Raw genomic sequence first — 15,660 nt, 5'->3', positions numbered from 1 at the left:
ACACAGCTCCAGCCATTTTCTTTTTTCACCTTGAGGCCCAGAAACTTGTGGCCCCCCCTTACTTATTTCTGTGACCAGCCCATGTTCCTTAGTTTCAAAGTACATGCTTTCTTCCTGCTAGAAAATCTGCCTGAAAAACCTATGAAGTACTTCTGAAACAGAAGGATGAGGCGCAGCTTTGCAGTGTCATTAAGTCAGAATTTGGAGTCCTGCTGTTAACCCTTGCATAGTCCAATGAGACATCCAATCCTCCCAGATGGTGACTGTCAACTTGTGTGTTCCCCACTGTCTCAGCATATAGGCTTTGAGATTCCTGACACCATGCATTGCCTTATTATATTATTGAGGGTTCATCTTGATATAATTACTGTTCACCCTCAAGAAATTCTCAACCCATTCTGGGTCATCAGAATACAATGGAAAGCACTCTTGGATTTTGGCACTTGACAATTCTCGGAACAGATTTAGCTCTGTCTCTTACTGAGTGAATGCTTATAGCCAAATTATATTATATCTCTAATCCTGTTTCCTCTCTTTAAACTCAAAATAATGGTGCTATATTTCTCAGAGGATAGTTGTAAGAATTAACTGAGATAGTGTTTGGCTGGAAAATGTTAATCATTAAAATTACTTTCAGAAGATAAACACAATTTTTATTTTAATGGCTGGAAGCAGGATTCCTCTTTAGGGTGCTATAGGTGATATACTCCTTGTTTAAACTGCTTCTCGAGGAGAGAAAGGCCCAAAGGTTATGGTTGGAAGGACCCAGGGATATGAAAGAGACAGTAAAACTTCTCTGTATAGTTGAGCAACAGAAGTTAGAGGATACAATATCAACCACGATGACAAGAAAACAAAACAAGAAAGTTAAGAAGAAAGAAATAAGAGAAAGGTTTGTCTACACAGTAGGGTGCCAAAGAGTTTTGTAGGAGGTGGACTGTTTAGTGTTAAATGTTGAGTTGTTGACATTGCAACAAGTTAGCCCTTGTCTTCCCAAACTTCTTATTAAACCTATGACTTGAGTGAATGATCTTGATTTTGTTTTGTTTGTAGTTTGTTTCCATAATGCATATTGAGGTGAAAAAAGTGAGTTTTATGACTAGGACAGCACTGAGCAGAGAAGAATCAACAGGTGCTGAAGGGAAGAGCAAGCAGGACTGAGAACTTTGTAGGAAAAGTAAGACCTAGAAGAGCCTCTGAGAAGGAATCTCTGACAAAGCACAGAAACTTCGAGGGATAATGAGATGGCGATTTAACCTGACATATAGATTTAATCCTTATTATAGGTAAGAGAATGGACTTGGCTCAAAAAGCCTAGTGTTCAAAGTATTTTAAACTAGGTAAAATACTAAAACTTGCAAAATATGATAGATCCACAGTCTTTTATCTATAATTCCAAAATACTAATTGGTCTGAAATGTTTTGTTCAGCATCAATACTCTAAAAAAAATACTCTATCAGTGGAAAAAGCTGACCTTATTCACCATTAGGCTGCCAATTGTCTTTCTTTATTGTGACGGTGGGTGTATTCGTACCTCTTGCTGAAGAGTTGTATGCGTTGGATTATGGTGCCGCTCAGACTCTGTGAGGATTATTGGCCATATAGGCATATATGCCACTTGTCTTTACTCACAAAATTCTGAATTCCTAAACATATCTGGGGTTTTGGATAAGAGATTACAAATAGTTCAGAAAAACAGGAAATTTTAAATGAGTGATAAAAGGGGATTACCTTCCAGTGTATTTCTAAAGCTGAAATTGGCAGCTTTATCCATGGAATCTGATTCATACTGGGTCAGACTTAGGCAGAATTCCACATCTGCAGAGGAGGGGAGCCTCGGGGTCCTGGCTTTGTCATGGTTTCCAGGATTGCGCAGTAGTGGTCCCTCTGGAGTTCCGTCGCATAAAGCCTGCTGGCTGTTGTACTCCTCCAGGCGTGTGCAGATGATCTACACAAAAACCTTTATGTTAAAGGAGTTGTGGCTGCCTCAACATCAAAGTGGGGAAGGCAGGGAGATTCACCAAGAGTTCCATATTTTAAGGAAATTGTTGAAGGAAGCAGTCTTCTGAGGGTTGCCGAATAAGCAGTGAAAGGTAAAATCTAGAACAGAATTCTCGTCTTGTATCTACTTAAGAAAATGAGTCAAATTTTCTAGGCCTCATCAATCGAAGGAGGATAATAAAAACGACTTCATATAATTTTGTCAAATGTTTATTTGATGAGAACATTAGCCTGAAGAACATCTGTTAAACATCCATCGTGTGACTTTGCTAGTTGTCTGCCCACGAAGCTAGCCCTGGTCCCGAGTTTACGTCTGTGCCATCTCCGGTTTTCTCTCTCTATATATCTTCTCTTTTGGCTCTCACAAGTTTCATGGCTTACATGCCAACTACCTGGTGAGAACTCCCTAGTTCCTATCTCTAGTTCAAAACCACTTCTCTGAACCTTAAACCTGTATATCCATCTCTGACTACTTATTTCAGTCTTATCTCCCATGCATCTCACATGTCACATTTAAACTCCCCCAACTCTGTTCCTCTCCCCATATTTCCTATCACACCAACCGTCCTGCAGCTCAAACCTATGAGTCATCCTTTTTAAGCCAGAAACTGGTGACTTTCCATTTGTATTTTATTCTCTTATGTCTTTTGCTTATGATTGAAATCTTTAACCAGTCTTGTCAATTTTACCTCCAGAATATAGCTTGAATCTGGGCACCATTCTTCAATTTGTTTACGAATGATGTGATCTGACTGCTAAAGCCAGGTTGGCTACCCTTCTCCGAACATTACTTGTTCTTTTCCGTGCCACGACTTTTTTCATGCCTAAGCATGCTCACTCCTTGCCATGGATCTGACCTCTGACCTCGTCTTCAAGGCCAAGGCAATATCTTAGAAAAAAAAGACACTGTTAACTCTGACTTTGAAAGTAATTCAAAAGGATCTGACTCTAAATAGGAAGAATTTTGAGGAATTCTTCACTGAATTATTTTGCTTATAATTTCATTTATAGGTAGGCAAAAGAATAAACTACAATAAAAATATTTCACTAAAGAAGTCAAAAGGAGCTCTTTCAGTATAAATATAAAATAAAAATTGTAAAAGATTAAAAATATTACCCCATAATTTAATAAGCCAATTTATCTTTATTTTTTGGTCTCGGTGCTATAGAAATTAATTCATCTTAAAATCACTGATGCCTTAGATTCAGTGAGAGCAATGAACTAAGTAGCAAGATATCAATCCTAACCCAAAACAAAAAGTGCACAGAACTACCCTGCCATGACTGACTGTTCATAACAGGCACATACTTCCACAGGAGGCCTGTGCCCACTGAGCAGATATTATTCTTTGTCAAATGTAGACTTCATTTACTTTAGACTCCCTTGATAAACAATCAGTATCACTTCCCTTAGAAAATGTGATCTCCATGAGGACTTTATTATTATTACTGTTCACCTAATCTAGAATAGAGGCTCAATCAATATTTGATGGATGAAAAACAAATCAATGGACGAACCAATGAATCTTCAACTACAAACGTGTTAAGCAGACTTTTTAACTCGTCCTGTAATTGGTACCAACCTCTGCCCTAGAAGGTATTTTTTAAATGTATCGTTTTTTTAAACATATATTGAAGCCCTATTCTTTCCAGACCATCAGGAAGGCATCGCTGTGTACATTTTTAAAATTTCACACAACCACCTTGTAGGTTTATATGATTTTTCTTTCCTATTTTAATGATGAGGAAATGCAGTCTGAGTAGGGAAGAATACAAAGGGCTAGTAGCATCTAAAACCCTGTATTATGATGACTACTTTTTATGGACAACAGGCAAGGCACATGGAACAATATTTTAAAAGTGAAAAGCCTTCCTGGTCACTTGTTTGCATCACAGTTAAAAATAATCAAGACAATCTTATCAGTCTCCTGCTGCAGTGAGTTTGCCCTGTAGAGAAACTAAAAGTAAATTCAATTATCATGAGATGGAACTGAATGAGCCGTGCCCTCCAGGAATAGCTGCTACTATGTTCAACGAGAGACACGTAGAGAAGCTTTCAGTTTTGGGTCACTAAGATATCACTTATGAATTGAAGCGTTGTGTGTTGGAAAAGAACTGGATGCTAAATTCCGGTAGATGTGGGCGTCAGTTCCGGCTCTGCTACTTAACTCGCGATGTGTCAGTGATCACGTTATTTAGACTTGATAAGTCTCAATTTTCTCAAATGTAACATGAAATCATATTAAATATAATAGGATATAATAAAAATATACTATTATGTAACACAGTAATGTATAATTCACATCTACTATATTAATAATGAAATAAAATAGTAATAGAAAGTAGCACAGTATTTTTGCCCAGCAAATGTCGCTCTCCAGGTTTCTTCACACTTCACAACATTCCTCAATCCTTTTATCCACGCATAATTGAGAAATAGATCTGTTGGGTGACTTGTCTAAGGTCATCTGATGCTTAGAGCGGGAGCTAGAACATTAATACACAGTGCTGATTCCAAATGTATATATCCACTACATTTATTACTGCCTGTAAATGGCTTAGGAATGGTTGAATAAAGCTAACCTAGCTTTTGCATTGAATATAATATATTGGATTCCTTTATCATGTCGATTAACTAGACATCATGGCAGGTACATAAACAAAATCATTTTCATTCCTTTTGGAATAATAAACCACCTCAGGACATTTTCAAAAGATCCTACTGCCTCAAAAACTCCTATAGCAGACTTTTTTAAATTAGAGAGGTTTGAATGGAACTATTTTTGCTGAAATGCCAACTGCCAATTGACTAAGTGTTCAGATGACTGGATGTATTAATAACAAGGAAGAAATCTACCCTGGTTCCAGAAATAATTTGAAAAACTTAGTTCCAAGTAATCATGTTTGTATTTGATACAGAAGGAGAGTCAGGGAGGAGAAATTGTTAAGCACAATGGTTAGGATCATGGAGCTGAGAGTCAGACATGATTTCTGGTATTGACTATTATTAACTACATGACCTTGGGCAAATTCCTTAAGCTCTCTGAGTATTAAGGTTTTTCATCTGTACATGGGGATTATAACAGCTTTTAATGAAGGATCAAATAATTTAACATATGCAAAGCACTTAGTATACAGTTTCAGTTATAGAGTGTTTAATAATAATCGCTTTTGGGGCACCTGGGTGGCTCACTCGGTTGAGTGTCTGACTTTTGATTTTTGCTCAGGTGATGATCTCATGGTTGTGGGATCGAGCTCAGCGGGGAGTCTGCTTGAGATTCTCTCTCTGCTCTCCCTCTATTCCTAGCCCCCCCAAACAAATCTTTTTTAAAAAATGACAGCTATTATACTATTATTGAATACAAGCCCATTGGGCAGGCCACCAATTTGTTTTTAACTCTGGCTCTATAATACTGATTGAGTATTCATTATTGTAATAACAAACATTGATATATCATATAAAGATATGTTATAGTAATAATTTGCACACATGGAACTCAAAGAATATGTCAGATACTAAACCAGTCATTTTACATTAACAGATTTCATTGAATCCCTCCACAATAATGCTTTAAGATATATTATTCTAATTTTAAAGGAAAAGGTTCCAGAATAAGTAACTTGTCCAATATCTTGTAGCGAAGTAAGTTACAAAAGTCCACTGAAACTCGTGTTTCTGTGATTCAAAAGACTATACTTTCCAGTACATTATTCTGCTTTCCATTGCATTTAGTGCTTTCATTAGCACAGAAAACAAGCATATATAACTGCACTCCATTTTTTTCTGTTGAGATAAACCAAAGGTCAAAGACTCTAAATAATTTGTTCAATATCATCTGGTAAGTGGCAGAGGTCCTCTGATGAGGAAGTTCTTCTTTTTCTATTTGAACACCAGTGATTTATAACATATAATGGGGGGGGGGAAATCAAGTGTCCCAAGTCAAATGAAAAAAGAGAGATAGAAAGAAGAAAGATGTATTAATTGAGGTGAACCTAGATAGTGTTCTCTTAAAGTTAAGTAAATAGCAACAAACTACCAGTTATTAGAAGCTGTCAGGAGCAAAGATTCTATTAGGGCATTAGAGATTTATTTGTGGGGAAAAAAAAAAGTAAACCATATGACATTCCACAGAATCTTTTCCATAAAGAAAAAAAAGAAGCTGTTATTTCACTGAGCTGTTGCCATGGTTACCTAAAACCCATGACTCTCTGCTGAAATGTGATTTTTTCTTTTTTCTTCCCACTGTTCGCTTCCATGTGATGTGCTTTTCACCTGATGAGTGAATTCCCTGGCCACATTTCAGTCATGTCTATCACCTAAGAATGTTTATTTATCTTTATTTTGATCCATCATGACAGCTACCCTGATCTACCTTTGCTTTTTATGGCTGGTCTATCAGCTGCTTGCATAACATTGGATCTAATTGTGTTGAGCACAGGTATTTGTACTTTATTGTTATTAAGGACCCCCATCTCCAAAAATGTTGGACTGTTTTAATTGATGACAAACATGCTTCTACATTAAAAGCTCTTGGCATTAAAGAACTAAATGAAAAAATATATACAAAAAAGACATGCATTCTGAATATGAGAAAAATAGTTTTCTAAACATACTAACACTGATTTACATATTATTTTATTTAATAGAAAACCCTATCAGTAAATATTATTAATCTCACTTAAATAACATTCAGATATGTTGTAACTTGCTTTTTTTCTCTATTGTATATTCTTATTTTTTTGCATGCATAAACATACATATATAGAAGCCCAGAGAGAACTACATAAAATGCTTTATTCTACATGTTCAGTGAATCACTGCTTATTTTACATTGTTGTGTCCTTGGCCTTGGGGAATCCAGTACTATAAAGAAGTATGGTCTAAGGTTCTAGAAATCCAGGCATGCAGAGTTTAATTTTTGATGTATGTTATTATTAGAGCTAACATTTCTATGATTTTTAGTTTTGTTCAATTCAGCATACATTTATAAAGCCCATTCTATGCATATATCATGGTTCTGAGCTCTGTGGATACAAAAATAAATTAGAAATGGTCTCTTCCTTGGAGCAGCTGACAGTCTGATAGACAAAAACAGGTTTGAAAACAATGACATGTACTGAAGAGTTATAGGTTCCATCATATAAATCTGTACAAAGCTCAAAGGTGTGAGGATCAATTCTACCTTAGTAAGGAATGTGCATCAGTAAGAGTCTAATGGAATATTTTTATTATAAAATAAATGAAAAGGACTATATCAGAATGTCTGTCCCAGTTGTCTATGCAACTGAATTTTAAGGGAGTCCAAGTGGCTATAAGTCAAATTTTATATCCATAAACTAGTGACTTAATTGATCTCTTCTGAGCCTAAATGGCTCCATATTAACATAGAAACAACATTGGAGTCAGAAGCACCAGGTTTCAGTCCTCAGCTATGTGACCTTGGACAAATCATATCTTTTTGGAGCCTCTATCTTCTTTTACAAAATAAAGGCACTACACCACACACCACTGAGTGTCTCTTCTCTTAGCTCACAGTTAATAAATGCTATGAATTTCTAAAACCTCTGTTTTTGTGTTGTAAAACATATCTGAGACTGAGGAAGAAATCGAGGCTTGGCATTCAAAGGGCTAGCAGTCTAGCTAATTTTGAAGGTCTCTATGAGTTCACTGAGTCTGGAAGCTATTTGATTCTCACTTCACAGAAAGTAGCTCACTTCTCAATTTGAGTGTACAATTCAGGTGAAAACATTTAAACTAGGGGTGTGTTTATTACAGAACCTGAGTTTATAAAGTGAAATAGATACCAAAACAACTTCTAGATTCATTAAATCAGTGATTCTCAATGCTGGCTTCACATTAGAATCACAAGGGAAGGTTTCATTTATTTATTTTTAAAGATTTTTTTTCTTTATTTTAGAGAGAGAGAGGGAGCATGAGCAGGAGAGACAGAGGGAGAAGGAGAGAGAATTTCAAGCAGACTCCATGCTGAGCGTGGAGACTGATGTGGGCCTGGATCTCATGACCTAAGCTGAAGCCAAGAGTCAGACACTTAACCAACTGAGCCACCCAGGTGCCCCACAAGAGCCACCCAGGCATCCCACAAGAGAAGGTTTTAAAAATGTAGATGCCTGGGGACGCCTGGATGGCTCAGTCTTTTGGGTGCCAGACTCTTGGTTTTGGCTAGAGTCGTGATCTCAGAGTTGTGGGATGGAGCCCCATGTGGGGTTCCTGCTCAGTGGGGAGTCTGTTTGAGGATTCTCTTGCTCTATCTCCCTTTGCCCCCCCTTCCCCCCAAAATAAATAAATAAATCCTTTTAAAAATGTTTAAAAATGCAGATGCCCGGACTTTCCAGTGGACCACCTAAAGAGGATTTTCCAGCAGGAATTAGGTGGGTGGATCCATGCAATTTTCTTTAAGCCCCCTAAGTGGTTTAGATACTAAGAACTACTGAATTAAATGTATATAAACAACTGATCTTCGTTTTTAAAGGACAGTAACCAGAAATGGAAACAGCAACTTTCACCTCACACATTGACACCACTCACAGTAGGCAGACACAAATTCTCTCTCTCTCTTTTAAGATTTTATTTATTTATTTGAGAGAGAATGAGATAGAGAGAGAAAGCATGAGAGGGCGGAGGGTCAGAGGGAGAAGCAGACTCCCTGCTGAGCAGGGAGCCCAATGTGGGACTCGATCCCGGGACTCCAGGATCATGACATGAGCCGAAGGCAGTCGCTTAACCAACTGAGCCACCCAGGCGCCCCCACAAATTCTCTTTCATTTCCCCTTTTTTATTTAAACTATAATTTGCTGGTTTTTCTTCAATGGTCTTTGTTCACTCTGTTTCTGAATTTGATTTTTAACACCAATTACTACACAGCAGTTTAATCATTGAATAATATGGAACCTAATGTCATAATTTCAGTCCAGTGTTTACCCACTAGACCCAAAAAGATTTATTTAGAAATAAAATTGGCCACAATCATAAAGAAAAGAGGGGATGGGGAGGGAATTTCCACTCAATAAATGATTAGAAAAAAATGCACATATAATTCTAGTCACACCAACTAGCATATATCTCAGGTAATCAAATATCAATTAGCATCTGTCTATTAAGCTTCCATGTGGATGTTGTAACATTTTTGGTAATTTAGTAAGTCACCAGGCTTTCTGGGTCAAGTGAGGCTAGGCTGTACAGTTAAGGAAAGCATTATAATGGACTGAAAATCCCTGTCCTCGCTTAACAGTATTTTAAGCAGTAACAGAGGATGAGAGTTTTGCACTTTATAGATTAAGGTAGGAGGTCTGAAATCTTATTGAAATAGATTTTTTTTTCAAGCTCATCTTTTCCAGGCTTTCGTGCATAAATACACTCATTCCTCTTGGTAAATAGCTGACATTAGTGATACCAGATATGACACCATGACCATTTTTAAATGAGCTTCAATAGTTGCCATTTGGAAGGTGTGTGAACTTAGTGTGGAGGGTAGGAAGCCCTTCACACTCCAAACCTGCAGAGCACAAGATGCGAATGCCAGATTCTTCCCATCCCATTTAAACATTGGGCTTCATTCCATAAAGCACTGTTAGTCAAAAGTGCTGTATTAGAAATGTCTGGAATACAGACAGAAAAACATTTCTTCCTCCTTATGGTTTTAAAATGATAAATTATTAAAAGCATATTTCTTTGGACACATTTTGCCCCTAATCCAGAGTGAAAAATTCAGCATAGGAGAAATAGAAATTAAATTTCAGAATTGCAATCCCTTATCTTGTACCTCTAAAGTTTGCACATATTTAGAAAAAAAGCTAATTTCTTCTGCAGCTTAATGAAAAAAGATGAGACAGTGTAAGCCAGATTCTTTGGCTGAAGACAACATAGCAGTCATGTCCTTGGGAATAGTATAGGTGGTCAGGCAGCCAAGCCTGACTTGTCTCTGCTAGTTCCTAGTGATCCTGTGATCTTGTACAGGTTATCTTTATAGCTCAGTGTTTTAAACCTTAGCAAGGGGAAGAGATAGCAAAAGTACTAACTGAGTTAACTACACAGAAACACTTGCAACAAGGCTTCACACAGGCTAAATGCTCAATGTAAATTAGCTGTTTTCATTATTTACCTATTTGGGCCCCAGGATCATCATATATATTTTTTAAAAAGATTTATTCTCAATAATATTCCCCAAATTTCCCTGGTGATAATAATCACCATAGACATTTAGTAAATGATGCCTTCCCAAGGACCCCACCCCCACCCCCACTGAAGTTCTGATCAATGGGTCTAAGGGTTAGGACCAGGGATTTGTAATTTGTACACTGTATGAATTTTATTGTGAAGAAAATTTCAGACACACTGACCTAGATCATTAACTTAATCATCTAAATATTCATTCACCCATTCATTCAACAAATACTTAATGAGCGCTTACCACTTCCCAGGCACCATCCTAGGCGCTGAGAGATAGAGTGATGAACCAGATGCTCTTTGTTTATTAGAGTTTAGGAACCTGGTAGACGATATTAGACAAATAAACACACAAATACTTATGTAATTACAATTATGAAGTGTGCTATAAAGGAAAAAATACAAGGTACTTTGAGGATTTTTAATAGGGGATCTTTTCTACTCTTGGCAGGAGAGATGGGGAGGGAGGTGTATGAAGACCTGCCTGAAGAAGCAATTGCTAAGTTTCTTTTAGGGTCTGATATTGGATGTCCAGGACTCCTTACCTGCCACGAGGAGAAGAAGGATGCTGGGCTGAGTAAGTTAGGGTTTGCTGGGTTGCGCCCTCCCATGTACTCATCCGTGCAAATGTCACAGCTTTTAGCATCTCGCCAATCCCAATATGGAATAGTGAAGTTCTCATCCCCGGTCAGCTTCTGGATTTCTTGTTCCCACAGCAACAAGAAGAGTCTGTGCCAAGGCAGGAAACCTGGGGCTTCATGAGCAAAATCAATGTCTCTCCAGACTTGAGACCCTCCAAGCAGTGTGTCCCTTGACACATAATAATGCATCCAGACAAAGAGGTCATAAATGTTGATGTCATTAAACTTGGGGTTTGATCCATTATTCATTTGGCCATAGGTGCCTGTGGGGATGACATAGTCTGGACTGGTGGTATGCTTCGCTAAAGTAAGGTAGGCAAGAAATTTGTTCTTCTCTGGGACACTCAGATCAAAGATGTTTTTTCTCACCAAAAGTCGCTTCTCTGTGCAGTTTGGTCCCCAAAAGCCAAACCTGCAATTTCCACAGTTGAATCCCATGAAGTTGCCAAAGCACTGGCAGGTCCTATTGTAAAAGACCGAGGGCCAAGACTCCCGGTCATCCACCCCCGTGAAGGGGAATTGAGGCCCGAGGGGGGCATTGGACAGAACGATGTCCTGACAGGCACCCCTGCCTGAAAGCTGGCCACAGGGACTCCCATCACCCCTCCACGGTGGGCAGCATTCCTTCTCCATCAGGCTCTTGGAGGAGGCACAGGCTCGAGGGAAATGGCCAGTGGAGGTCCGGAAACTCCACAGCAGGCAGTACAAAGCAGCCAGGAGCATTCTTCCTCTAGTCCTCACAGATCTGCTTGAGCCAGTTAACTGAGCCACGCACTTCTCTTTCCAGCTACCCCTACAGTGACTATCACATGTTTTGGCTAAGACCTATATAATACCAGTCCTACCTCCAGCATCAAACACTCTCGGGCTTTATCTTAAGCTTTCATCTTCTGAAAACCACATGACTAACTTCTCTTTGGAGTTGGCATGAATCCCACCAGTGGGACAGGCCTGTGTTAAAGTGAGAAACACTATTCACCATTAGTAGTTTAATTCACATGGTAATAATAATAATAATAATAATAATAATAATAATGCCTGATCTAAGGAAATGCAGTTAGTTGACTAGGAAATTAATGATGATTTGAATTGGAAAATAGGAGGTAGTGTCAGGAATAGAGCTTCTCTTATTAAAAGAGTTCAGGCAATGTTAGGGATTATGGGTGCAAGATAGTTGTTTCTAAGACCGTAAGTAGGCCACAGAATTTGCAAAACTCAGCTTTGCAAAAAGAGATGCTTTTCAGAGCCTAGAGATTATATCTTATCTCTGGTTATATTACAGCTTATTTATTTCATACAAAGTATCTGAAGAAAAAGAAATCTTTCTGCTATGTCTCCCTGATTATCTTGATGCAGTTGACTAGTTGCTAGCAAACTAACCATTTATTTTCTGATTATTCCTATGGATGGGATAGGTGGGTGGTCTGCTTTATTGTGGAGATTTCTACTAGCTACTATCCCAAGGGAAACTCTTTTTATTTAAATGCTGTAGCCACCCTGTTTCACCCATAAGTTCTAGAAATCAAAATTTTGAAATTTTGTCTACCATAGGGTCTCATAAAAGAATTCTCAATTTAGGATGTGAATGAATAGCTTCAATATGTTTATTCAGCAGGTATTTATTGATCATCTACATTCAGGAACTCTTTCCCTGTGTATAGTAAAGCTAGAAAATTGAAATGCATGGGTAAAAATCTAATTCTACCACATATGCTAGTTTTCAAATGAGCAGTATAGATATTATGTACATCAGACTTTTAATGGAGGGCACATCTTTGTGAACTGAGGATACTGAAAAGGATTGCATAGTTTTGGATAATAGTATTCAAATTTTACTAACCTTTTAGTAACCTTGAATAAAACCTTAGCAGTGGCTATAAGTTGGAAAGACAAAGAGACTGGAGATAATCCTTCAGACAGGGAGAAACTACAGAGGCAGAGCTGGAGAACTGGATTCAGGTAGGCTCCCCACACTAGCAGAAATGAAACCCAGGACACGTCCACGAAGGGGCCTAAAAGCTAAGTAGTTTAAACTAAGGTGAGTTGAAGAATTAGAGGATGAGAGTAGTCAAACCACAGTTGTCCCTGTGAGATTTCCTTCTTTATCCTGTTCCAGACTTGAAGTTGGGTGGTCCACCTACAATACAGAACAATCAAGCACAAGGGAAAGCTCCGAAGAAGGCAGCTGTGTCTGGTCACTGAGCTGCGAGGTTCTGCGGAAGACCATCACTTTCCACGTGACATCACAGTGTCCGCCTCTGCTTTCTTCCCTTTTCTGCTGGAGTTTGTCTCATTATTTAGAAAAACATCTAGGTGTCTCCATATCCCTCTCTTGGGACTCAAAAGCAGCCTTTTTAGGTGGAAGGAGCAGTGTGTGGGTGAAGAGGAAGAGAAGAGTAAGTTTCCATGGAAATGCTGCCTTTGGCTGGGATCAGGAAGTCATCACATGATCTCCACAAGGAGGCTTAATCTTTTTTCTCCCTCCTTTCAGAGCCACCAAGAGATTAACACAGTGCTCCTTGCCCCTGGGGAGTCTTGGTTCTGTATTACTTATAACCACATGTGGACTTTTCTAATTCTATTCCATCTACTTGCAGACAGAATTCAACTTCTAATGTTCAATTTAATTAAAAATTTTGCTTTACACTTGCCCCCCTATCAGGCTTCCCAGTGAATAATATAAAGCCTTCACTCCGCTGGGCTTCTGTGTCTATTCTCCTAGGTCTGTTTTTTTATAGCCTTCCAAGCATGCTTAGATGAATGGCAAAAATGAACTTTGTCCTCTAATTTCCTTCACAAAAGTGATTTCTTTAACTTGACAGACCTCTTTATTACTCTTAAATATAGAACACTATCTACACTGGCCCACATGTATAACGGTCTTATTGTCGAAACAAACTTTCTACATAGCAAACCCCATTTAAACTGGTTCTTCCCTGAACTCTAGATGTACATTCTCTAGGTATCTCTAGTTTATAGAATTTGAGAGTATCCTATCCTATTCTAAGAGATTCTCGTATGAGTTAACACCTAAGCTAATGCAATATTCTATTAGCCAGAATTAGAACTTAGTAAATACCCTGCAAATATTTTTTGACTATCAGTTATCAGGCATATGCTGAGAGATGGGGATGTTATGATAAACACAACAGAATGGTTTCTACCCTCATAAAGTATATAGTCTATTAAAATATTTTAATTTTAGTAATTTTAAATAAGATTTATAACTGTGTATTTTAATTTATTTTTTCCTGGTTAAATGACTTTTAAAGCTGCTATAAAAGAAAAAAAAGAGCTACTAGGGAAGATGGCAGGGGGACCTATCTAGTCATGAAGCATAGTCAAGGAAGGTTTTCTGGAAGAAGTTACATTACAAGTGACATCTGAAAGATTAGAAGTCTGTTTGGTGAAAAGGACAACAGTGGATGTGAGTGCATCCCAGGCAGAGGGAATATTACAGGCAAAGACTACAAAGTTGAAGGAGCATAGCACGTTCAAGGATCCTAAAGACAGTTAAAGTAGCTATAACCCCAGAGACTGTGGAGATGCGATTTAAGTATGGAGGTGTACATAAGGATGAGATCATAGTCCTTGATGGATTTGAAGCAGAGTTGTGATGTTCTCACACATGAATTGAAAACATTTCACTGAAGCTGCTGAGATGACAACAGACATGGGGATGGGAGCAAGACTAAATCTAGAAATCACTGTTAGCGATTATTGCAGTAACTTGGGCAAGAAATTTGGCCTGGGACCAGAGTGGTGATCCTTGAGAAGGACAGAAGTGAATGGATTTGAAAGATATAGGGGTGATGAATTCAAAAGGAGTGAGAGGTGAAGAGGAAAGAGATTTTGGGCTGACGTCTAGGTTTCTAGCTTGTGTCATTAACTAAAACGAGGAGAGATTGAGGGTAAAATGTTTGTGGAAATTGAGTATGGGTTCAATTTTAGACATGCTGAATTTGAAACTTTAAGGCCTAATCTAGCCATAAACAATTGTCCTCTGGTTCCTGGTGTTTGCACTGATCATTCACCCACTCGTTGGTTTTGGCCAGTCAACTTTGCTCTTTTCCCTTAATCTGATCATTTGTCTTTGCTCATTTATTTGATGATAGTTTGAACCCTCTTGCCCAGCTTTGTTTTTTAGCCTTCCTTCTCTCAGTTTTAATAGGAGCTACCATTTATTGAATATAAGTAACATAATGAGCTCAATTTGAACATTTACCATTTTAAAAATAAATTTTACTCTGGAGATAGTTAAATATACTCAAACCAGAAAAAAATAATATAATTAATTAGCATGACCCATCATCACACTTTAACCTCCATCATCTTTTTTTTAAAGGTTTTATTTATTTATTTGAGAGAGAGAGCACGAGAGGGAAGAGGGTCAGAGGGAGAAGCAGACTCCCTGCTGAGCAGGGAGCCCGATGTGGGACTCAATCCCGGGACTCCAGGATCATGACCTGAGCCGAAGGCAGTCGCTTAACCAACTGAGCCACCCAGGCACCCTCTGTCATCTTTTTGTAGACATTGTTTCTTCTGTCCCATCAACATAAAAAGAAAAAAACATTTTTAATATTTTAAAATAAATGTCAGATAACATAGATTCTCTGTAATGTCTCAGTATACACGAGTAACAATTAAGGATTTAAAAATATAACTACAATGCTAGTATAACATCTCAGATAAAAAGAAAGAACAATAATTCCTTAATATCATCTGATTTCAAGTCTATGCTCAATCTACTTTAATCATCTTAAACATATTTTTTGAATATGTCTATATATAGGTCTATAAATTGCTTTTGGTTAACATATTTCTTGTTTTTA

General features: G+C 37.9%; 1 protein-coding gene across 1 annotated transcript in view; it reads right to left on the bottom strand.

Moving 5' to 3' along the window:
• The window catches only part of TYR (tyrosinase), a 140,835-nt gene extending 129,281 nt beyond the window's left edge, over positions 1-11,554 (bottom strand). The window contains exons 1-2 of the mRNA XM_028091717.2: positions 10,733-11,554; positions 1,733-1,949 (exon numbers count right to left, since the gene is read on the bottom strand). Of these exons, the coding sequence (XP_027947518.1) occupies positions 1,733-1,949; positions 10,733-11,551 (1,036 nt within the window). The 5' untranslated portion in view covers positions 11,552-11,554. The remainder of the gene's footprint in view (positions 1-1,732; positions 1,950-10,732) is intronic.
• Between the last annotated feature and the right edge of the window lie 4,106 nt (positions 11,555-15,660).

Source organism: Eumetopias jubatus, unplaced genomic scaffold, assembly GCF_037043125.1.
Source record: "Eumetopias jubatus isolate StellerSeaLion01/CBP00866 unplaced genomic scaffold, mEumJub1_p1.0 scaffold_13, whole genome shotgun sequence".
NCBI classification, from domain to species: domain Eukaryota; kingdom Metazoa; phylum Chordata; class Mammalia; order Carnivora; family Otariidae; genus Eumetopias; species Eumetopias jubatus.
The sequence above is the reverse complement of the archived record's forward strand: the minus strand, read 5'-3'. Positions and strand labels throughout refer to the sequence as shown.